Source organism: Penicillium taxi (assembly GCF_028828555.1).
Source record: "Penicillium taxi strain IBT 34144 chromosome Unknown utg000004l_segment0_segment0, whole genome shotgun sequence".
Taxonomy (NCBI): Eukaryota; Fungi; Ascomycota; class Eurotiomycetes; order Eurotiales; family Aspergillaceae; genus Penicillium; species Penicillium taxi.
Window position 1 is genome coordinate 5,911,260 of NW_026643206.1, and position 23,165 is coordinate 5,934,424.

Consider the following 23,165-nt stretch of genomic DNA (forward strand, 5'->3'; position numbering starts at 1 on the left):
CCTGCTGATAGTATCGCTTGCCGTAGAGCATGTACCTGCAATGCTCCTTGCATATACCCAGCATGATACTGTCGGAACGGTGACGTTCTTACAGTGCATATGCAACTAGTATTCTCGATGGAATAGATCTAGGTGCGTCGATGCGGTGTTGTAAGAGGTGTGTTATTCAATCTTGTCCTCGCTGTAACTAAATAGATAAAACCCACTAGATTCACTTCATGAACAGCATCGTAACCATTCTCATTGGTCCTGTGCCCCACTTTGGTCTAGTGGTATCGACAGATACAATGGAGAATAGTCGCTATTGATTGAGCGAACGTCTGACCTCTCCCTCTGCTGTGGCACGTTCATGACCAAATTTATTAACGAGCAGGTCGATACAATCCTGTCAAGTCATCTCGCCAAGACAGAATTTGATGGAGAATATTATACGGGTGCATCGATGAAGTCGCCAGAATAACATTCCGATCCGGTTCTGTGGTGTTTTTGCCTAGCGATCATCGTCCCAAAAAAGGAACTCCTAGTACAATGACCATCCCTCGATCCAAAATGGTGTGTCAAATGAACTTCAGTAGGGCCAGTGTCTACCATTTATGTGCAATTGCAAGTGGTAACCTGGAATCATCTCATAGTCCACTTTTGATTGCTGGTTATATGTATCAAAGGGTAAATGTTGAAGAGCATCAAGCTCTGAATTGAGGAATGAAGCCTCTGTTTTCTCTTTGGGGAAATACTTATGGAGTAGAATGTCTTTATTTCATTGATATCTTCAGAGATACGATCAATCTTTTGGCGAATGTCATTTCTCTGGCGAAAGGAGCTGTCCCGAGAGGCCGTAATAGTGATCACGTTGGATGAAAAGAAGAACAAATAAACGAAGTGAGCAGTTTTCAAATACGATTCATGGATTCTAATATCAAGTGAAGAACAAAAGCATAGTGAACCTTGGATAGTTGAAAATAGTAAATGAGGAGCAGCTACACAGCGTTGGAAGTCATAGGATATGGTTGCAGCGGTATTAAAGATAACACTATGGGCTAAGCAGTGTCAGTAGTGAGAGTTGATCTGTATAGTAACCGGACTACGGAATAGTCGAGTCTGATTAGTCCATTAGATGTCTTTCGACCTGATAAGCATCTGCGAGATGGCGCGACGTGACTCCGCGATCTTACTCAAATAGGACATCTTGTTATCGCTTAATCAACTAGTGTGAAACCTTTCCTGATATTTACTAGCAAAATAAGTTTTTATAAGGTTCTGACCTCTGAACGCGTCAAATCATGCCAAGATCGACTCGCCAGCTGCGGGGAAAGAATGTAGGGGTTACATTGCTTTCCCCGGCTTATCGCTGTCCACGATACTATTACCTACTTACTTATCTAGGTAGATACGGTATAAATGAACCCTTGCCACATATGCATCTTGCGTAAATTTGATGTGATCAGATTCATTAGCTTCTCGATATGGGCTCTCCAGAGATTGTCGTAGATGGAGACAGCTCATCCGAATATATGATCGACAAGAAAAAACAAGCTAGGGATAATGTCCAAGAGCTGCAAGTGATTCAAATCGCGCATCAATGGGATCCAAATCTACCACAGAAAAAACTTGATGAAATCAATGAGGCAATCAAGGTTACTAATGACCAGGAAAAAGCTGTCCAGTTGGACAAGCCTTTTGCACAGGACTCTCAATATGAATCTGTTCGTGCCGCTGTGCGGAATACGGATGAAGAAGTGATTGCAAATACGGTGCGTGCGTGGATTCTGGGCTTGATCTTCACAACTGTCGGAAGTGGGTTGAACATGTTCTTGAGTATGAGGTATGTTTCTACTCATTCTTTGCCCTCGGGTACATACCGCTTAAAAGTTGAATAGGAGCCCTGCCATTTCATTTCCTGTACTTGTGGTCCAATTAATTGTCTATCCAATCGGATGTTTGTGGGCAAGATTCATCCCAACAAGGACATTCAGTACTTTTGGATTGCGATGGACCTTCAATCCTGGGCCTTTTACCATCAAGGAACATACAGTAATCACTGTAAGCTGCTTAGAATCTATCGATTTCTGAATGATACTGACATTCAAAAGATCATGGCAAAGTAAAAATCTTGAGGACCGTGATCGAGAATTTCGATTTTTAACTAATCAAATTTCAGTGTCTCTATTGGCTACGCCTACTGTACAGACGCTCTCCTAGCTCTCAAGGCCAAGTGTATGTGTCCCACCTGTCTCCTGATGAGTTTAACTGCATTGCTAACCATTCTAGCCCTATACGATCTTAATATCGGCTGGGGATTTGAGCTTCTCTTCGCCTTGAGTAGTCAAATCATTGGAATATCACTGGCTGGAATTTTCCGCCGTTTCCTCGTGTGGTAAGTCCATCAACCTATACTCATTCCAAGATTATTACTGTAATTTTTCTAAAAGGATATAGGCCTGCTTCAATGGTGTGGCCTACTCAGTTTGCTAACACCACTCTCTTCTATGCATTGCACGACAAGAGTGGCTCAGATCCCTCCAAGACCAATGGATGGAGCATCTCACGGTATCGATACTTTGTATACGTGATGGTGGGTTCTTTTTGCTATTATTGGTAGGTGACCTATTACATTTCTTGAAAGAAGTGAGTGCTAACGTATGTCAGGATACCTGGAGTTGCGTGGCAAGGTCTATCTGTTTTTGCTTTTATCACTTGTAAGAATTTTTGAGAGTGATAATCTTGAGGTCTGTTAATGAGAAAGCTCATTATTTATAGGGATCAAGCCAAAAAATGTGGTTGTCAATCAGCTTTTTGGAGGATTCACTGGGCTATCACTCATCCCAATCACCTTCGATTGGACATACGTTACAGCATATCTCGGCGACCCTCTTCTCGCACCTGTTCATTCCCTCATCAATACCTTGATCGGTTTATTCGTTTTTGTGATAATCACTACTATCGGAATATGCTACACTGGAGCTTTGTATGATATTTTACTCATGTCTTTAAGCTGCTTCAGGGTTTCTTTGATTCTAACTATATAAAAGCTACGCGGAGTATCTTCCAATCAACACCTCCACCACCTATGATAACACCCAAACGACTTACAACGTGAGTCGAATCCTGGGTTCAGGCTTTACGTTCGACGAAGAAAAGTACAAGAAATACTCGCCCATGTTTCTTTCCCCTACATTTGCATTAAACTATGGACTCTCCTTTGCTGCACTTACCGCGGCTATCGTTCACATCATTCTATATCACCGCAAGGAGATCTGGCATCGCTTTAAGTTTTCTCGAGACCAAGAACCTGATATTCATTTCATCATGATGAGGAAGTATAGGGAGGCACCTGAGTGGTGGTATGGTTCTTTATTCTTGCTATCAATCGCGCTGGGATTGGCAGGCATCCTTGGATATGATTCACAGCTACCATGTGAGACATTAATCACAAAAAGCCACATCACACAGGTGATAACGATGCTAATCTTTTATAGGGTGGGCATTTTTCGTGTCTCTGATTGTAGCTTTGGTTTTTATTGTAAGTCGTGCTCTCTGTTCTGATAAAGCACTTGCCAACCTTAAAAGATTCCTACTTGCATGATTCTCGCGATTACGAACATTCAGCTGTGTAAGTGACAGGTGGTTCTCTTTAGTCCTCTCAAAGCTAATGATCACAGCTCTAAATGTGTTGTCCCCATTTCTGGCTGGTTTCATGATTCCCGGGAAGCCAATTGGAGTCATGGTCTTCAAAGTCTTCAGCACGATTACACTGGGCCAAGCGTAAGTTGTTACGTGTAATTATACAGATCTTGTACTAATATGTTTAGCCAAACTTACTGCCAGGATCTCAAGGTATGCAGGCTATTTCTCAATGGTTAAATTATATATTTATAGGACTGACTTCTTCATCAGCTAGCTCATTATATGAAAGTTCCTCCTCGGGTCACCTTCATGTGTCAGGTTGTTGCCACAATATGGGCTTGCTTTGTGCAAATTGCAGTCATGAACTGGACCCTCGGTACAATTGATGGTGCTTGCGACCGGTAAGTATCCAGCGCTGTCGACAAGAAAATATTTGCTGATGATTTCCAGGGACCAACCTGCAAACTTCTCATGTCCAAATGGCCGCACATTCTACTCATCTAGCATTGTTTGGGGTAGATTATCTCTAACGCTCATTTTAATTTGCCTATACTGAATACCCTTTTAGGTCTCATCGGACCCAAGCGGATCTTTGGAGTAGGCGCAATATACACGTCGATCCAGTGGTTCTGGCTTCTCGGCGCTTTACTTCCTGTGCTGTTCTACGCCCTGATGCGGATTTTCCCCAGGTCCAAGGCCAGGTTCCTCCACGCACCTGTGTAAGTAATGGAAGCTTTCTGGAGTTTCATTTTCTAATCTCGTTAATAGTATGCTCGGTGCCATGGCCTGGCTCCCTCCGTAAGTTTAATGAGTCACTGATGATTGTTAACCTAACCTTTTCATAGGGCAACGCCACTAAGCTTCTCTACCTGGGCCATATTCGGCCTCATATTTAACTACTGGATTCGCCGCAGATGGGGTGGATGGTGGCATCATTTCAACTACATCACGGCTGCAGGACTCGACACTGGTCTCATCATTTCTACAATCATAATTTTTTTCGCTATTACACTGCCAGGTGTCTCGGTGCCATCCTGGTGGGGCAATGTAGCGGTTTTCGAGACAATGGTAAGTGTGATATGATTGGGCCTAGAGCTTTTTATAACTGAAATGCAGGACTCTCTATACACTGCGGTTCGAAAGACAGTCACTGCAGGGGAAACCTTTGGACCTAAGACCTGGTAGATTACAAGGGAATACGGACAGTGGCGAATAACGTTAGCTGTTCATTTGATATTACATAGCTTCGATTGGATATTTGATTGGACCAATTTTCTGCGAATTAAGTCACTGTTTGCCAGTACCTAGCCCTGTGGCCCGTATGCTTGGTCGATCGGCGATATTGGATGCTTATTCCGTCGAATCAATCGTCATAGAACTGATGCAGTCATTCTCGAAATCGGCTTGACCAATACACACACAGTAACTCTTTTCTAGCCCCACTGCCAAGCCCTTAGCGCCGATAAATTATTGAGCGGTAGAAGCTTCTATTCATAGGATAAACTATTCTCCGTAGATCAGGTGATTGAGGCTGTGCGGCTCTAAATAAATGACAGCCACATGCATCATCCCGAGATCTGTTTCATCAACATCTACTCCGTACTATCATTCAAAATGCCTCCCCACGAAGGACTGGTACACCTCAAAGAATACGATATTAAAGACAGTAATGTAGAATTGATTGGAACAGATCTTGACCATCGTGTCAAGTACAATTCTGCTGCCTCCGAGCCTGCCTGGAATAATGGCAAGATAGGCCAAGAGCCTGGTCTTTTTATTTGGCGAATTGAGAACTTTGAAGTCATCCCCTGGCCTCAAGAGAAAGCTGGCCAGTTCTACGATGGAGACAGTTTCATCGTGCTGCATTCTTACAAGGTTGGCGATCATGACAACCTAGGTCATGACATTTTCTTTTGGCTGGGGAGCAAAACCTCCCAGGATGAGGCTGGTACTGCTGCCTATAAAACCGTTGAATTGGACGAATTCTTGCATGGAGCTGCCACTCAGCATCGCGAGACTCAGCAGCAGCCCTCTGACGAATTCCTGTCTCTGTTCAGTCACATCTCAATTCGGTCAGGGGGTGTGCGCTCTGGATTCACGCACATTGAACCGGAAGATGCAAAAGAGGTGCTTACGCTGCTCCGCATCTTCAAGAACCCTGTGGCTGGCCGCGCAAACTCTATCATTGTTCATGAAGTCGAGCCGACTTGGCAAAGTCTGGATGAGAACGATGTCTTTATCTTAGACAAGGGTGACAAGATCTGGGTTTGGCAAGGAAAGAAATGCAGCCCGATGGAAAAGGCCAGGGCAGCACAAGTAGTTAACGATATGACTCTCGCAAAGCATATCGATGTCGAAGTGCTCTCGCAGCTTGAATCCCGGTCTCATATTATAGTCGACTTGCTAGGTGGGAAGGAAGCAGATCAATCTGCATTTCAAGCTGCTAGACCTGGATCCTTTGCAAAGACCACTGGAAGCGAGAGTAAGCTCTCTCGTCCGCGCAAGTTGTTCAGACTCAGCGACGCATCTGGTACATTGTCCTTTGATCTCGTCAAGGACGGAGACCAGGTTGGGAAGTCTGACTTCAACGCCGGAGATGTCTTTCTCTATGACACTGGTAACCGACTATGGGTCTGGCAGGGCCAGGATGCCAGTAAAAGAGAGAAAGATTCTTGGATCAAAGTCGCACAATCATATATTCGCTGGCTTGAAGAAGGCCAAGATAATTCAAAGGCCTACCTTACCCCGATTTCAAAGGTTGTACAAGGTCATGAAAGTTCTGCATTCTTAAAATCAATTGCAGTTTGATATGGGTCTATAAGGCTCAGTAAGTTTGTCACGGGCTGCTGATCGCCCGCTTTTGTAAATAGCTGTCTTCTATACTAGCTACCAACTTTAAAACCTGAACAAATCATAGCTGAATCTGCTTTTTGAATTATCCCAACCTCAAATTGAAAAAAATGACACTATTCGGGTATGATTGTTATCTTACAGCTCGGGAACTGAAATCTTGCCCTCTGACACCTGAACAGCAGTACCAGTCAGCTCCACCTGCTCAATCTTCTTATCGGCATTCAATGTGACATTAACCCCAATCTCGCTCCGACGTCCCATCTCCACTCCTTGAACCAAGCTGTACCGGTGCTGTTTACCAGCCTGGCCTTCAATCAAGGTCAAGTAAGAGGTCAATCCACTAGCCGCACTACCGGTAGCGGGATCCTCCATAGTATTTTCGATTGCACGAGTTCGAATAATTTTCTTTTTAGTGATCTCGTCATCCACGTCGCGAACAAAGAAGTATAGGCAAACATGGCCCAATCTCCAGCCCTCGTCGAGAGCGTCGACCCCGATGCTGCCCGCGCTAAGTGTCACGGCGGCCAATGCCTCCAGAGAAGGCAGCTCAACCAGGATCTGGTTCATGCCCTTAACACAAGAGAATTGAGGGAAGGAAACACTCTGCTGGGGGAAGAAACCAGCCAGTGCTGGCTGCAGACGCAGCAGATCTTGCAAGCTAAATTGTGCAGCGTGAATGTGGGTGTTGTGTGCGATCTTAGCCGAGACGAACTTCGTCTCTGAATCAATTAGTGAGATCGCGATGCCGCCGGATTTCGTCACTAGTGTGTTGATCTCTGTGGATTGCGCATCTGGAGCGAGACATAGCAACCATGTTACGGCGCCGATGGTCGGGTGACCAGCAAATGGAAGCTCGGCATCGGTTGTGAAGATGTCAATTGTTCTTTTGGATTGTTCCCGATTTGGGTGCACGAAGATTGTCTCTGACAAGTTGAATTCTTTGGCAATGGTTTGCTTCTGGTGTTGGGTCAGCGCCTTGGACTCATCTTCCGGTAGGAAAACTACGGCCAGTGGGTTGCCGGAATATGGCTTCGAAGTGAAGACATCGAGGACGGTGAATTGGAGTTTAGTCATGATGAAGGTTAGTAGATTAAATCAACATCAATTATGGAAATAATTCTGCTTTAATACCAGGTACTTCCTTCGCACCACCCCACCTACATCTTGACTCATTATGGATTCGGTCGGCTATACTTGCTTCATTCGTAATCATGATTACTAATTGTACTTCAATCACACCTTCAGCTCTAACTTTTCAGCTAAAATGAAGTTAGGTGAAGCCATTCCAAGATTTATGATCTGATACAGGTGCTTTGAATGCGACTCGCGTCGCGGAATATGCCGAACCTGAAAACTGTGATCATCCTTACTATCTAACTCGAGGAACCTAGGTGTAGGTTTTTGAAACAAGAACGAATTCTTTATCTTTTTTTCATCAATCCCACAATTCGGAGTTGACTTTAAACTAGAGCCTCAGAAGCTCAAGTCAACGAATATCGTATTATTGAAGAATTGAAGATTGAAAACACACCTAGGTACATTCAGAGCAAGCCTCCAAAGCCAATTTATATGAATTTGAATAAAATTAAAAGAAAAAAAAAAAAAAAAAAAAGAAAAGAGAAAAAGAAGAGAGGAAGAAAATAGAGAGAAAGAGACAGAAAATATAGGAAACAGGAAATAAAAACAACCTCGCGCTGAGAGCCACCTGTCCAGGTGAGCACCTACTTCTGGCACTGTCTAAAGTGGTGGGCTTATGCGTCACTCACCACTTCTTCGGTGGCTGGTACGATATTCTCCGCGTCATTCTGCAGACGGTCGACCAGAGCGGCCAATACGCCATAGTATCTGTCTCAATCTTTCGCAGCTCCTCGTGCTTCATGAGAAGCTCGAGAGCAATCTGGCCAGTGATTGTTTGGTGCATCAGCTTCATAATTGGGATAAAAGCAATGGCTGGAATGGTGGTAGTAGTAGTGAGCAGCAGGGTAGAAGATCCAATGATCGAGGTGACTAGCACCAGGCGACGTTTGACGGTGGGCTCGTCAGAGACGAGAGAATCGCAGCATTTACGCTTACGGCAGATAGGGAAAGACGAAATCATATCTATTCCGATCAACAAGTGAAGAAGTGAAAGATGAAGTGAATTAAAGAGAAAGTGAAGACAACAACAAGAGAAGTAAGAAAAGACTAAAGAGAAATCCACGAGAAGAAGTATCCTTGACGGCATACTTCCATTCTACGCTTGAAAGGAGGGAAAATGCGATGGAGTTCAAGGTCTAGTTCGAGTAGAAGTAGACTAGAGCGAGATTGGGGTGGGAGTGAGGTTCAGGTTGAAGTGGACTGTATTGAGGTTGAAGTAAAATTGGAAGTAAACTAGCCCTAATTGATTTTCATCCGAATTCATTGATTTTATCTGAACTTTTACTTTGAATTTATGGCAACCAAGAGCTAGAATTATTGAAGAAAAAATTGTATAGTCGTGAAAATGACTTCATTTGTAAATATCATAGATGTCAGTAGTCGTAGAAGCCTTTGCCAGACTTCTTGCCCAACCATCCAGCATCCACCATGCGGCGCAGCAGGCCAGCCGGTCTGTACTTGCTATCACCGGTCTCCTGATGAAGAACATTCATAATAGCCAGGCATGTATCCAGACCAATGAAATCGGCCAAGACCAATGGACCCATTGGGACGTTGGTTCCCGTCTTCATAATATTGTCAATATCTTCACGGCCACCTACGCCAGTTTCTAGACATATGATGGCCTCGTTGATATATGGCATGAGAATACGATTAGCCAAGAAGCCAGGAGAATCAGCAGAAACGGAGGCCACCTTGCCCATGCGCTGAACAAAGGCAATGGCCGTTTCCGTGGTTTCCTGTGAGGTTTGCAGACCTCGGATGATCTCCACACCCTTCTGGATAGGGACTGGATTCATGAAGTGAGTTGAGATTACTCGCGACGGTGCTTGGAGATCATTCGGATCTGTTGTAGTTGAGGCCGCAATCTTGGTGATGGAAATCGAAGAGGTGTTGGTAGCCAGAATGGCATGCTTGGGTGCAATCTGAGCAAGTTTGCTGAATATGGATGCCTTAAGATCATATACCTCAGGAACGGCTTCAATGACAAAGTCTACCGACGATATATCTTCTATATTCAGCGATGATGTAAGCAGCCCGCGAGTAGCATCAGCAGCTTCCCTAGTGATGCGCTGCTTTGAGACATCCTTTTCAAGAAGTTTATCTAGAGAAAGTGCGTTGTTAGAAGCATAGAACTTGAGCCCGAATTCCGCAATAGTTGGATATATTCCAGTATTGGAGAGAGTTTCTTGCTTACCAGCAAACTTAAGGCCTTTATCTAACGACGTTTGAGAGGCATCAACGAGAGTCACGGGGATCTGAGCTCTTTGAGCAGCGACAAGAGCTATTCCCAGACCCTACAAGGGAATTGAATTAAAATCAGGGACGAGGAAATTACGGTAAATACCAACTGACCATCTGCCCAGCACCGATCACACCCAGCGATTTGACCTCGGCTGCCCTGGTTGCGACGGTTGAACTGAAGTTGCGGGCCGCAGGGGCATAACGAGAGACTGAACGGATGGATAGGCCGCATGGGCGCAATAATGTGAGCATTATAACGGACCTAATGGTGAGAGAATGGAGAGAACAAACTTAAGATCCTCCGGAATCTGTACAAAAAGATAGAGATGATATAGATCCACATGTTCCAACGTCATCGGTTATCCTCGGTAGCGGCGCTATCAGTTTCTCCGCGCCGAGGCACGCGTCCGACGCGTTTCCAATTAAAGATTATATTTTTAGACGCACTCTAAGCCAACCCATCACCGCCATTATGGATCATGAGCTGGATACCCCGGGCCAGGAGGTCCAGGTTATTGACCCGGATGTGCGTGGCTATGTATACAGCCTGGTCACTGCAGTATGTACTCCCCAATCCCTATTTTATCTGTTACGCCTACTGACTGAGTTTTAAGTTGGGAGGGTTCAATGGTGAAGATGCGGACAAATATGTGCTTGGAGATGATGCACTAGCTTGTTTACGCGATATCAAACGATGGCTGAAGCTCTATGATGAGAAAAATAACCGAATGGACGTGGCGCGATGTCTTGGAGAGGCAAATCTCGTAAATGGAGATCTACTACCAATCCTCACAGTATGGTGGACTAGTGGGCAGAAAAGCAAACATATGACAAGAGTTGCTTTGGCATGTTGTAAGTCATAGTCAAGGACATCGGCATGACACATAGTGGTGGAGGCTAACAAAATAGTGGAACTCCTCGTGCCCTTGACTTGGCCGGTCGAGTTTCATAGCCAAATGACCGTGAATCACCACCGCCACACCCCATACATTCAGCAAGCACAAGTTCAATACAAACGTGGTATCCTGAAGTATGGCGGGTCGAATCTTTTACGTACTACCATCCGAATCGCACTCCCCAGCATGGCCATTCCTCGATCGGAACGCGAGGCCCGAGACGACGGTATTCTGAAATTGATGCTTTATTTCATACGCAACGTCGTCATGATTACAAGCAATACTCGCCTCGCGGCGGAAGGTGACGATGAGGAAACATCCAGATCCACGACGATCAATGCGTTCAAAGAGCAGGATGCTTTTGCCCTTCTCCTGACTATGTGCTCCAATGTCGGTGAAGATTTCAACTTACAAGATGTTGTTCTATTGGAAACGCTCTTCCACATTGTCAAGGGTGTCAATGTAGAGAAATTATTTTTGGATGAGGAACAAAAGAAGGCCAAGCAGACAGATGAACTAGGCGATCTTCTACGAAAAGAAACGGTAGTACGGAGACAGTACGCAAAAAATGCACCTACTCGACATGGAAGATTTGGGACTATGATCTGGGTAAAACGAGATGATGCGAAAATGTCGACAGTCTCTGGGCAGGATGTTTTGCGGGACGACCAAACCACTCTCCACAAAATGGACCAGTCCAAGAAGTGGAACAAGCCTCAATCCCGTCGGCGGCAAGAAGAGGTTTCTCAGCTCAATAATTTCAACATGACTACTCATCTCACCCCATCAGCTTCTAAAGACCTACGGAATTTTGTGGAAGAGTTCTTAGATTCCGGTTTTAACCCTCTGTTCACTCATGTACGAAAAGCCATCGAGCGCGAAGCAGAGCGGGTTCTGGATATCAATGTTCGTCAATTCTTCTATACAATCGGCTGGTTCCTTGACGCAGAGCGAGCTCGAAGGACTCGGCAATTAAGCCAACGTTCCAAGGAAGGAAAATCAGCCAAGAATGTTGAGCCAGACAGCTTTGGCCTAGTTGCTGGAGTACTGAATCAAGAAATGTTTATTTCATTGAACCGAGCTATGCAGAATAGCTTGGATAATAAGGAGTGGGAAGACTTGACTGCTCAGATGCGTTGCTTCACGCAGATCTTGCTGACTGTCCAAGAAATGGCTGTATCGCCAATCGAAGATGACCAGGAAATCGCCGAAAACATACAAAACCGAATCTTTTACGAAGAAACGACTCATGATCGAATCATTGCCATTATCCGTGGCTACAAGGACCAAGGCTTTGGCTATCTGGATGCAGCAACAGAGCTATCACATGTGTTCTTGCGAATGCTTGAGCGCTACTCCAAGGAGAATGCCGACATGCAGGTTCGGTCACGACGCAAGGCCGCCAAGCGCAAAAATAAGGCCGAACAGGATGCTGAGCAAGATGGAGCCGAAAATAACGACCAGAAATCAGAGGACGAGGACCTGGAGGATGCAGCGCAAGTGGTCAAGGAACGTGCTTTCGATTTCAAGCGCTTCGCAGCCAAGTTCTGCAATCAGAGTTGCGTTGACACTTTTATCGCCTTCACAGAATTCTATAGGGAATTGAATGCCGAACAATTGAAACGAGCGCACCGTTATTTCTATCGGCTTGCATTCAAGCAAGAGATGACCGTACTCCTCTTTCGTTTGGACATCATCAGTCTCTTCTATAGGATTGTCAAAGGGCCAGAGGGGCTAGACTCCACACAATCCGTTGTCAAAGAATGGGAAGAACTGGTTCGGCAAATCATTCGGCGGCTAATCAAGAAGCTAGACCAACGTCCTGCATTGGTCACTGAGCTTCTGTTCAGTAAGATGACATCAACTGCTTTTTACCTAGAATATGGACATGAGAAACAGACTATGTCTAGTGTCAAACGGGCACCGGCTACGCTGGAATTCACCTCAAAAGAAGATATAACAACAGAAGCTAGGCTGGGGATTGTCACCGGAGCTCTAGCCCTTGATGGGCGAGGTGATCTTGTGCAATGGGTTCTTGATGGACTGAGCAAAGCCGCATCTGAAAGAGAAGCATGGGAGGCTCAAGACGAAGCTCGTCGCGCCGAGGATCCTGAGGCGACCAACACTTCTCACCCCTTAATTCGTAAGTCTTCCAGGGAATTTTCCTATATCATATGATACGAATCTAATTATTATCAATAGATGTGAAAGCTCGGGACGAGTTCTGCCAGAACGCCATGTTCTCAAATGCACAACTTCGCCTTCTCATGAACGTCGTCGGATTTGAACGACTCGGAGTAGAAGATGTTCCGGGTGCTTCTTGGGTTATTCCGTCCGCGATGTCATCGCAGGAGTTGAAGGAAAGTATTGCCACCATTAGCAAAGCCCTGGCAAATCCAATCGAGGAAGGCAGTATAGAAGACCCTCGGCAGCTCCTTCGTCGTAAGGTGAACACAAACACTATTTTCGCTCCAGAAGTTGTTCACTTTGGATCCGACTCCGAGGGTGAAGACACTGTCCCAGATGGACCCCTTTTCCCTCCAAACCCACGCTCCAAATCCAGTGCACTGAACGAATTGAAGAAAAAGCGCAAGAAGAGAAACAAGGATGATGCCGAGAAAGAGCCTCTTGATGATGAAATTCTGGATGCTCGTCGCGAATCACGCCTTGCAAATGCTTTAGCTCGCCAATCGAAGATCAAGAGCGATCTGTTTATCCATGCTAGTGACGAGGAAAGTGACGACGAAGCGGACCAAGAATTCTTTCGACTTGAGGAAGAGCGGCGAAAGACGCAAGCAGCAAATATCAAGAGAGCATTGCTTGTTGGAAGGGAGGAACAAGCTACCAAAGGCAAAATGCCAAGTGTGCGCAAGCGCAAGAGTGATACAGGAAAATCTTCTGCGACAGCCGAGCCCAAACGACAACGGCGTGGATCGTCTGCGAGCGATATCGGCAGTGACGAAGATGAAGATAGTGACGTTGTTATGGAAGATTTGGATGCTCGGTCCAAGCAGGATGTTACATCAAATCATGATGATGAGTTCGATTTTGATGATGATCTTGTCTTCCGTCGAGACCGAGTAAAACCAGCTGAAATTATTGTGGAAGACGAGGTTGAAGATGCTCCTGTGGCATCATCTCGGCGCATGCGCGGCGGGTTTGTAATCGAAAGTGATTCCGAGTAGGAAATGAAATGTTGCGTACGACCTCATGAGGATTTTGGCATTTTGGAGCGTTGAATAGCATATTTTGTTTGAATAAAGTACATCCATGAAAGTCTACCTAAGTTCCACAGCTGGAAGGAATCCCACGTAGGGCTACCTATACCTATGTATCTTCACCCTCGCTCTTTTGACAATAGCACTCAAATTTTATTCACTGTTTTGACAATCTTGTCTACCGCGTATACCGGTCCGTGCTACTACGTATAAATACCCCACTTCCGCTCCCCACAATGGTCTATCTCACCTGCACATCTGCTTCATCCACCAATCTTGGTCTCCCCGAGTCTACACCATGGCTACCTCAAAGACTTTGACGGCTTCATGCCACTGTAGAAGTGTTAACTATACCATTACCGTGTTGACTGAATCACTCCCATTGAAAGTCCATATGTGCCACTGCAGTATATGTCGCTACTTACATGGAGCGCCGTGCTGCTTTCACACACCGCTGCCACCTGGCGTTGAACCACAATTTATCTCACCATCCAACTTAAGCAAATTAACCACCTATGACCATCCTACATTCCAATCTACAAAACTATTCTGCAGCACTTGTGGCTGCCACGTTGGAGATCGAGGTCTAGGCTCTCTCAAGAACACTTGGACAATTTCAACTTCAATCTTTAATGCAAATCGAGAGGATTCCGGAACTTGGGAGTTTGCCACTCATATGCTTCCGTATTCCACACCCGACGGCGGATTATCGTCTATCATCCCATCAATTGACGGCCGTCAGTTGGAATTGGAAACCCGTGGAGAAGAGAAGAAGCCAGATCCTACTGAGACCACACAAACTGATGAAACAGAACTTCTTGCTCAGTGCCACTGTGGCGGGGTCTCATTTAAGATTTCCCGACCTAAACCGGGCTTCATCGATAGTCCTGAGAGTGAACACTGGCTTTTACCAGCTAATAAGAACAAATGGCTCGCGTGCTTTGATCTCTGCGACGACTGCCGACTCGTCAATGGGACACATGTGATTGGATGGATGTTCGTTCCTACAGATCACATTTCACCTTCTCCCCCATCAGACCTCAAAATCGGTACCTCTAAGATATATCGTTCATCTAGTGATACTATTCGGACATTCTGTGGCACTTGCGGTGCAACAGTATTCTATTGGTGCTCGGAACGAAAGTCCATTTTAGACGTATCGACTGGAATATTACGGGCTCCTGAGGGAGCAATGGCTGAGAAGTGGGCTTTATGGAGGTCAGGACGGCCTTCATGGGCCGAAAATGGGGCTCGATATGATGCTAGGTTCACCCACGCTTTGACTGTGGGCTTGAAGGAGTGGGGTTTGAAGCGAGGTCATCCGCATGATTTCTATGTCCCGTGAAGTTGGAAGCTTTATTCACATTCATTTCAAATAAGTTCAAATAAGTTCGCAGTTTTAATCGTCACGTAGTAAAAGCAAAGCCTCCGAGCTGCCATCTGGACGTTATTTTAGTCGTTCTTCATCTATCTTCTTCATTATAATGAATATCACTACCAGTGCTCCAGGGCTGTCAACAGGTCTTTCGAAAGGTTCAAAAGGTGCCTTATTCTCCTGTTATATATGGCGTTATTGCCTAGATATGCCTTCAAAAGTTCGCCCACCACAGTCTAGTGGAGTGCTAGGCTAAAGGTCTGTTGAACTTAACAAAATTCATAGACTAGGCTTTTGTAATCACTAAAAAAATGGGTATCATTGTTACATTACATAGTGGCCTTTGGACAAAAAAGGCTACAACTCTCCTAACGCTCATCACAAAGACTTCTTAAACATTGCCTGCAAATCGTCGACCGGCCCATCCAGATCCATGTTCTTGATATTCCTCACGAGTAATTGCGACTTGGCCCAGCGCCTCTTGGTTACTTGCGAGACGAGATCCTCCTAGCCAAGTAGAGATAATTGGGCTATTCATTTGTTAGTATATTTCGATATGTCAAGACGTACTCAACTTACTCAGTTGCTCGGCGCACTCTCACAATACATTCCGACGAAGCAATAGGGCGTAGATCAGTTTCACTGGGAGTTAAAGTTAGTAGCTTTCCTTGCATCTTTGCACATGATAAACCGAAAACTTACAGTCTCTCCATGAATCCCGGAATAAGAGAATTGCCACCAACAACTAATATGTTGGCCAAGAACGCAGCGTGCAGCCCAGCAGGCAGCACCGACAAGGTTTGAAGAATCATATCTGGAATACCAGCCTGCATCATTCCAATATCGTCAGGGTTGAACAGAAGCTCTGGGACAGAGAAACGCTCATTTCCGAGCACCAAGACATCTTCGGATAGCACCTCTGCACTGAGACCAGACTGTGCACCCTTCTTCTTCTTCTTATGTATGAGAGGATCATGCGGCCGCATGAAGCCTTTCTTGCCCGCGTTTGGATCTGGTAACACGTAGTCTACGACCACACTATCTTGCGAGTCAGGGCGGCTCTTGGTGTTAACTTTCCATGTTTTCTCCATGTCCTCTTTGAAATCATTGCTGATGAAACAAACGGCTTCTTTGACTTCATTCATGATATATGCCTCCTCCATCACGTTGTACTGCCTCATCGACACGATTTCTTTCAAATAGTTGGTGAGAAACTTGCCTCCAATATCAAGACGTCGAATGCCGCGCTGTAGGGCTTGTCCTCGGTATACTGGAGTCACTGTTGTATGCGAATACCCCGAGTCGACGACTAGAAGGCAATCCCTAGGCAAAACATCTGACGTTGGCGATCCGGAAAGAGGGTCTCCAAAAAGAGAATGTAGTTCATTCCAAGCATTAAGGGTCGGGCCTATTGTTTCGCCGCAAATTAGTATCAGATCAGAGGATAATATAAGTCATGCGTCTTTGTATTCCTTACCTATACACCGAACATATCCCCCAAATCCCCACTCCTCCATCACCATCTCGTCTGTATTCCGCTGCAACACAGGCATAGCATTGGGTGCCTCGGTAAGGACTAGTGTCGTGTCCTGCGGCATGGGGATCCGCAAGGCCTTATTCTTCGGTGTCGCCTTCTCTTCAAAGAAAGTCTGCTCCCAGATTTCCCGTTGCGCTTCCCAGTTCACAAGAAATCCCTTCTCAACGGGTCGTCGAAAAGCCACTTCATTCCAATCCTTGATAGTAGAAAGCTGTGGACCGACGACAATGCGACCATCTCGTGTTTTAGCGATTGCATTCTGTATCGTGGAGCAGACTTCTTCGGGGGAGGATTCGAGTTCCAACGCATAGCCGGCTTTCATTGTAAACGCGCCATTATCGATGACGAATGTCTCCTTGGGCAGGTTTCGAGCAAGAGTAACTGGGGGTGTTTGTGCTGGCTTCGCAGCCTTCGCAGAGGTGCGAGGCTTTGCTGTACCCATCCTTACAAGTGATGAACAAACAATAATTGAGCGCGCACCAATTCAAGCTTTCGAGCTCATAACCGTGTTTGACATGTTTGTTATTTTTCTGCCACCGCCGATAGAACGCACTAGTTTGAGTAATATTTTTTGCGCGAATATAGATCATACTGTATTTTAGCTCCTTTTTAGAGCCGTTCCAACATCTAATTGGCAAGATGGCCGAGTTGGTCTAAGGCGTCAGGTTAAGGTCCTGATCTACATTGTAGGCGTGGGTTCAAATCCCACTCTTGTCATTTTTTATCGCGCAAATGATCAACAGGCCTTTGGTCAAGCATTTTACTACTATAGTGAACTAAAATTTTTTGTAAAAAAAAAATCCGATTACATCCAAGGTTTCTTTGGCTCGATACTATGTTTCTCAGGCCTTAGAAGCTTGCAATATCCCATGTGAGCCCTTGAAGTACTTTGAAAGTATTACTCTGTAATCCTTGTATAAAAAAATGTGGCCCCGCATAACCCTAATCAGCCCCGCGGCCAAATAATCAATCGCAGCAAAATTCCTCTCTAGCATTCTCAACCTCCAAATTCGACCAGTGGCACAGCCCACACTACTCAACATGTCTGAACAATTATCAACCGTCCTAGTGACAACTCTTGCACTCATTAAACAATTCCAAGAAGCCCTTTCAGTCCCAGGCGTCCGCACTGCTGTGTCCGAGTCTGAGTCGGCAGACACAAAAGCCCTACCCCTCCTCTCAAACTCGTCCAGCGCATTGAAAGCCCAAGTCACCAAGCTCTCACTTCTCGCCATCAATACCCCCTTCACCCACTCCGCCGTGACGAATGTGCTTCGCGCCTGTAACGACTCTGTCATACCTTCTCTTGTTACCGCTGCATTCCTGGTCACACCGGATAAATACACGAAAGCGTTCCAGTCTGAAGTAATTACCCTTGCTGTATCGGCTTTGACAGATTTTTCTGCCCTGGTGCAGGAGGTGAAGAGTATCGCGAACAATAAGGATCAGGCAAAGAAGGACGACCCGAAGAAGAAAGAGGTTGATTTGTCTAATGCTGAGAAAGATGTCATTACTCAGGCAACGGGTCGTGTGTGGAATTCTTGTGATGTGATCACAGAGGCTGCCACGAAAGGTGTTGTTGGTTTTGTTATGCGCCGCGTTGAGCAGTGGCGGGATCTTATTCGAGATGCTGTTGAAGAAATCGAGGACTGGGATCCTGAAGAGGATGGGGATGAATTCTTCGATGAGCTTTTGGACGACGATGAAAAAGCTGCCGGAGGTGATGATAAGGATGATGAGGAGAATACTGCTGCTTTGCAGGAACAGAAGAAAATCACTCTTCGCTTCCTAAAGCCGCTTGTACAGGTTTATCCCAGTATTATCAAGTACCGGTTAAAGGGTGTTAGCGAAGTACCTTTATCGTCGGCGACTGGGCCTTCAAATTTGGAGGCCTTAATGGTTCATTTGGAGAGAATCCCTGACCAGGTTGATGAAGCAGCTGGGGCTTTGTATGAGGAAAATTTGGAAAAATCTACCCAATTCTTGAGGAAGGCTCACAAGAACGCTGCCGCTGCTGTGGAGTTGGTTAAATTGCCTTGGAATATAGATAACACTGACGGTAAGGAACCGGTTGAAGACAAGTTTACTGCTTGGTCGAAAACTTGGATCAAGGTTATGGACGAAGTCAGCAAGTCAATTAGCTCGGGTTCGAGCGAATAGACAAAGAAAATTTTGTACATAGCAGGGTAATAGAGAAAGCAAGTGATACTTTTTGTATATCCACTCGAATGCCGAACAAACCGGGGAAGACTACCCTGTCCGATTAACGTCTTTTATAAAGAAACTTGAGTGTATATTACAAAAAGAGATAAGAACAAAGATTCTAATAGATACAAAGCGCTATATGCAAAGGTCCAAAGCAACGATGAAATGCTTAGAAGTTGAAAACAGCTCAAAAACCTCTACAGGGATATGTCATCTTCATGCTCCCACTCAGGCAAATCCTCGACACGAATATGTTCACGAAGAAACTCCAAAATCGCATCAGTTCCTTTGGCAACAGTCTGCCATCGAGGAACGCGGAAGCGGTTTCCTGCAACCTCAAAGCGACGCAGGGCAGATCCTGTACCCCAGTTTCGTGGGTCACGATCGTGTGCTAATAGGCCAATCTTTGGTGGCAGTTGGCTTACGTCGTTATTGCTGATATCCAGGACTTGAAGGCCCTGGACTGCCTCGAAGTCCAAGCTGGCGATCTTATTGTCGGAAGCTAGGACATGCTTGACATCTGGGTACGCCTGGCGGATATGAGCAAGGGATCCGGTCAGACGGTTATTAGAGACATCGAGGAAGTTGAGCGATGGAGCCTGAAGATTGGTCATGAGGGGCTCAAGTGAAGTCAAGCCACATGAGCTCAGATTGAGGGTTTGAAGTTTTGGCAATTCAAGGGATGACGATATGAGCTCTGATGTATTCAGAGGATTGTGCGACAGGTCAAGTTCAATCAGTCCTTGAGCGAGCATTCCCAGGGCTGGAATAGGAAAGAAGCGCAATGCGTTATGTTGTAGGTAAAGACTGCGAATTTCTTGGGCGTTGATCAACTCCAGCTTGTCTGTTTCCAGGTCGGTCATCTCGGAATATGATCGATCGAGAACACCTCCAAAATTAATCTTCCATCCATCTTGCACCGGGGTCTCTGGCGCAAGGGTGAATTGAGTGGCCACAGATCCCTCGTCGTCAGTATCGTGGGCGGGTTCGACCCGGTTTCGCATATCCCGCTTGATATCCTCAGTATCCATGTTCAAGAGCCTACGCTCTCGGAGTGGATTAGTGGCAATCTGGAATAAGGTGAGACTTTCCATGAATCCAATTTTCTCATCAAGACGAGTGATGTCATTCCCAGAGAAATCAACAGTCTTGATATTCTTGAGCTCCACGAAGCCGGTTGGAAGATCTGCGAGTTTGTTATGCTGCGCTAGAAGAACCAGCAATGACTGCCAAGAGGCCAGAGAAGGTAGACTTTTGATACAGTTCGTGTTTATAAACAAGCTATGAAGCTGAGGAAGGGCCAGCGCGTCATTAGCTGCAAGAACCTCGACCTTGTTGTTTGCAACGTTCAAGGATTGTAGAGTCTCGAGACAATCCACTGATTCGGGAATCAGAATTCCGCTCAATTTGTTCTTGGAAGCATTGAGCGTGACTAGTGGGACTCTACTTAGAGCCTCGAATGGAATAAAAGTCAACTGGTTGTCACTGACATCCAATGTTTTGAGACATGTCAGTTCCCCAAGTTCTTCGGGTAGCTTTGTGAGAGCATTGCCACGTAAGTCCAGAGAATCCAAACGACTGAGAAGGCTCATACTTGCAGGAAAAGAGCCTTCCAGTTTGTTATTTGCCAGCTTCAGATCCACCAAAGAGGCGATTTCCATGATAAGATCAATCTTGTCTATGGTCAAGGCATTGTTGGAGAGGTTCAGAGACCGCAAGTTATGCAATCTTCTCAGTCCCACAGGCAGAGATTGGAGGATGTTTCCATGAAGATCTAGTGCCTCCAACCCACTAAATTGGGGTCCGCGCTCGTCGCTTTCTGGATCAAATGTTTCCACGTCAATATCGGGAAAAATATTATCTGACACATCAGCCAGTTCATTGTCTGCCGCAATGAATTTCACAAGATCTACATTCTCAAACCAGCTGGCCGCACCATCGGGATCATATTCGTACATAGTCAGCACCTCCTTGGGGATCTCAGTCAAAGACATGGCTGCGATATTCAACGTGCCTGATGCACGTGCACTTGCCACCCTGTTGCGAATCACATTGGTATTTGACCCTTTGGGCAGCTGGTTAAAGGGGTCCTCGTCTATGCCACCCCATGGATCAGAGACGTCAACATCAGTGACAGGATTGACATTATTGGCTTGAGTCTGAGTATTGGTCTGAGGGGCAGCTTCTTCCTTTCCGGCTGCTGCTGCTGCCGCCGCCTTTCGAGCTGCTTTGGCCTTGGCAATAGTATCGCGTAAGGTGCTCGAGGACTTCGAAACTTTTCTCGCCTCACTTTCTACTTGCTGCTCTTGGGTAAGCTCGTCCTGTATAGTAGACGTGGAAGACACGTATCTCGAAGTTGTAGAAGGAGACCTCGACTTTGATGACTCTGTCTGGGTATTTCTAGCCTTTCGTACGTTGAGAGGCCGTGCTGGAGGACCCATATTCGTCTTGATAGATTTCAAAGATGACACACTTGGCGAAGAACGCAGAGCTGAAGATTTGGGAGCTATATCAGTTTTGTTCAGTGCTGCACTGTCACTAACAGGCTCTAAGCTTTGCCTCGAGGAAGGCTTTCTCAGCCTTGAAGAGCTTTCAACATCCGGGGTAGCACCATTTGTCCGTATCCCCGAAACTGAAATGCGAGGCCGGGATGGAATACGCAGCTTGGATACAGGCTGCGATAAGAGATCGTTGTGATTTGCCAAACTAGATGACGATCGCGACGGGGATCGCGAATAGCTGGACATAGTGGATTGAGGCCGAGATGGAGAGCGGGCTGGGCTGGTCCCGTTAAAGAATCTCGACTGCGCTCTAGCTGAGACCGGGGAAGGTGGGATATTGGCTATCGTCTCAGCAGTCCGTTCGGACAACGACGGACGTGTACGCCCACGGGTCTCAACTTCGTCCCCGACTGAGCCCACATCGTCCCTAGTATCCGTTATTGGTGCATAACCTGCGGTCTCCTCTTGTATAGGGGTTTCAGTCCGAGATTTCGCAGTTGATGAACATCCTGAGGACGGTCTCCTGATTAACGATTCGTAAGATGGCCGTCGGAGTCGTCGGGCGTCTAGGCCCGGGTCTGCCTGCAATCTTTCTCTGGAGGGGGATGGACGGTTTGATTTGGTCACAATCGAGGTGGGCAGTGGCAGTCTAGAAACCGGTCGCGGAATGCCTGATTGACGGACTACTTTTGGTGTTCCTTCCATAACAGGCGATCTGGCCGCTGTCAGTGAGGGGCGCACGTGTATAATGTCAATATGAAGTAGTTGGCAATAAACAAGGGCATATACATCAGATGAGAGATATGATCAGACAAATAGTGGTGTGGCCACCTTCATTATAGCCAGTCCTTTGTAGTGAACCGTAGACAGTTCTGAAGCCCCACGCGTTGTCAATATTTGATCTCGCGATCCCAGCTATCGTAGCCTGAGGCAGCAATATATCTCCATTCATAATATTTTACTTACATTGCAGCTTTCTCCTCAATCTATGCAACTCAATGAAAGTAAAACTTCAGGTCCTATATTGAGAGGCTGGAAATATAGTATCTATCTAGTAATATATGAGGAATGACGGGTAACAGAATGTGTTGCACCAGCCACAGTGGTATTTGTCAGCTCTGTACAAAGGGTATTTTGCGTTTACTTACGGAGTACCTATGTAAGTACTAGCATCTTGTACACCTGGATGAAACCCAGTATTTATCTATCGAAATTAGAACCGGGAGGCTACATATGGACCATATGATGAAAGAAATCTGGACTGCATCCATTGAACAGTATAGGTAGGCAATTAGAGACATGGGTATCTAATACCAAGATTTACAAAGGTGGTACTACCCCCTATGCAGTCCGTATAAGGGGTTTACAAGGACCCCTTTTAGTAGTATAGACTGTATACTGCTCCATAGTAGTCAATAGATTATCCTCGGCCGTTATTTAGACTGATTTGATAATAGATAAAGCTTATCGGTTGCCAGACCAACTAAGAGGGGACGTGTTCGTTTGCGGCTTATTCAATGTTTACTTTGGCCTGAGCGTCTTTGATCTTCAGTCTAACTAAATCGGTAATTGTGG

The 23,165-nt window shown here is 45.8% G+C and overlaps 10 protein-coding genes across 10 annotated transcripts; 5 read left to right on the forward strand and 5 right to left on the reverse strand.

Moving 5' to 3' along the window:
• Positions 1 to 1,463: 1,463 nt before the first annotated feature.
• N7495_007090 (uncharacterized protein) lies at positions 1,464 to 4,809 on the forward strand (the record flags this gene model as incomplete). The annotated part of the gene is made up of 19 exons (XM_057209741.1): positions 1,464 to 1,822; positions 1,878 to 2,040; positions 2,091 to 2,101; positions 2,159 to 2,214; positions 2,269 to 2,374; positions 2,437 to 2,595; positions 2,647 to 2,696; positions 2,758 to 2,965; positions 3,030 to 3,415; positions 3,477 to 3,520; positions 3,568 to 3,610; positions 3,660 to 3,762; positions 3,810 to 3,834; positions 3,895 to 4,025; positions 4,075 to 4,139; positions 4,193 to 4,343; positions 4,393 to 4,422; positions 4,470 to 4,692; positions 4,741 to 4,809. The coding sequence occupies 19 exons, from the start codon at positions 1,464 to 1,466 to the stop codon at positions 4,807 to 4,809; spliced, it is 2,382 nt and encodes a 793-aa protein (XP_057063515.1).
• A 429-nt stretch (positions 4,810 to 5,238) lies between these two features.
• On the forward strand, positions 5,239 to 6,432 carry N7495_007091 (gelsolin family protein; the record flags this gene model as incomplete). The annotated part of the gene is made up of 1 exon (XM_057209742.1): positions 5,239 to 6,432. One exon carries the CDS (start codon positions 5,239 to 5,241, stop codon positions 6,430 to 6,432), a length of 1,194 nt encoding a protein of 397 aa, XP_057063516.1.
• A 180-nt stretch (positions 6,433 to 6,612) lies between these two features.
• N7495_007092 (PhzF family phenazine biosynthesis protein) lies at positions 6,613 to 7,551 on the reverse strand (the record flags this gene model as incomplete). Its single annotated transcript, XM_057209743.1, has 1 exon — positions 6,613 to 7,551. One exon carries the CDS (start codon positions 7,549 to 7,551, stop codon positions 6,613 to 6,615), a length of 939 nt encoding a protein of 312 aa, XP_057063517.1.
• A 688-nt stretch (positions 7,552 to 8,239) lies between these two features.
• N7495_007093 (uncharacterized protein) lies at positions 8,240 to 8,575 on the reverse strand (the record flags this gene model as incomplete). The annotated part of the gene is made up of 1 exon (XM_057209744.1): positions 8,240 to 8,575. One exon carries the CDS (start codon positions 8,573 to 8,575, stop codon positions 8,240 to 8,242), a length of 336 nt encoding a protein of 111 aa, XP_057063518.1.
• A 412-nt stretch (positions 8,576 to 8,987) lies between these two features.
• N7495_007094 (3-hydroxyacyl-CoA dehydrogenase family protein) lies at positions 8,988 to 10,110 on the reverse strand (the record flags this gene model as incomplete). The annotated part of the gene is made up of 2 exons (XM_057209745.1): positions 8,988 to 9,911; positions 9,970 to 10,110. 2 exons carry the CDS (start codon positions 10,108 to 10,110, stop codon positions 8,988 to 8,990), a joined length of 1,065 nt encoding a protein of 354 aa, XP_057063519.1.
• A 220-nt stretch (positions 10,111 to 10,330) lies between these two features.
• tof1 (putative DNA repair protein (Tof1)) lies at positions 10,331 to 13,939 on the forward strand (the record flags this gene model as incomplete). Its single annotated transcript, XM_057209746.1, has 4 exons — positions 10,331 to 10,417; positions 10,473 to 10,710; positions 10,768 to 12,897; positions 12,957 to 13,939. 4 exons carry the CDS (start codon positions 10,331 to 10,333, stop codon positions 13,937 to 13,939), a joined length of 3,438 nt encoding a protein of 1,145 aa, XP_057063520.1.
• A 427-nt stretch (positions 13,940 to 14,366) lies between these two features.
• On the forward strand, positions 14,367 to 15,317 carry N7495_007096 (uncharacterized protein; the record flags this gene model as incomplete). Its single annotated transcript, XM_057209747.1, has 1 exon — positions 14,367 to 15,317. One exon carries the CDS (start codon positions 14,367 to 14,369, stop codon positions 15,315 to 15,317), a length of 951 nt encoding a protein of 316 aa, XP_057063521.1.
• A 421-nt stretch (positions 15,318 to 15,738) lies between these two features.
• Positions 15,739 to 17,326, reverse strand: arp6 (actin family protein; the record flags this gene model as incomplete). Its single annotated transcript, XM_057209748.1, has 4 exons — positions 15,739 to 15,877; positions 15,927 to 15,989; positions 16,050 to 16,755; positions 16,825 to 17,326. 4 exons carry the CDS (start codon positions 17,324 to 17,326, stop codon positions 15,739 to 15,741), a joined length of 1,410 nt encoding a protein of 469 aa, XP_057063522.1.
• Positions 17,327 to 17,925: 599 nt separating this feature from the next.
• Positions 17,926 to 19,044, forward strand: N7495_007098 (uncharacterized protein; the record flags this gene model as incomplete). Its single annotated transcript, XM_057209749.1, has 1 exon — positions 17,926 to 19,044. The coding sequence occupies one exon, from the start codon at positions 17,926 to 17,928 to the stop codon at positions 19,042 to 19,044; it is 1,119 nt and encodes a 372-aa protein (XP_057063523.1).
• Positions 19,045 to 19,286: 242 nt separating this feature from the next.
• On the reverse strand, positions 19,287 to 22,295 carry N7495_007099 (uncharacterized protein; the record flags this gene model as incomplete). Its single annotated transcript, XM_057209750.1, has 1 exon — positions 19,287 to 22,295. One exon carries the CDS (start codon positions 22,293 to 22,295, stop codon positions 19,287 to 19,289), a length of 3,009 nt encoding a protein of 1,002 aa, XP_057063524.1.
• Positions 22,296 to 23,165: the final 870 nt, after the last annotated feature.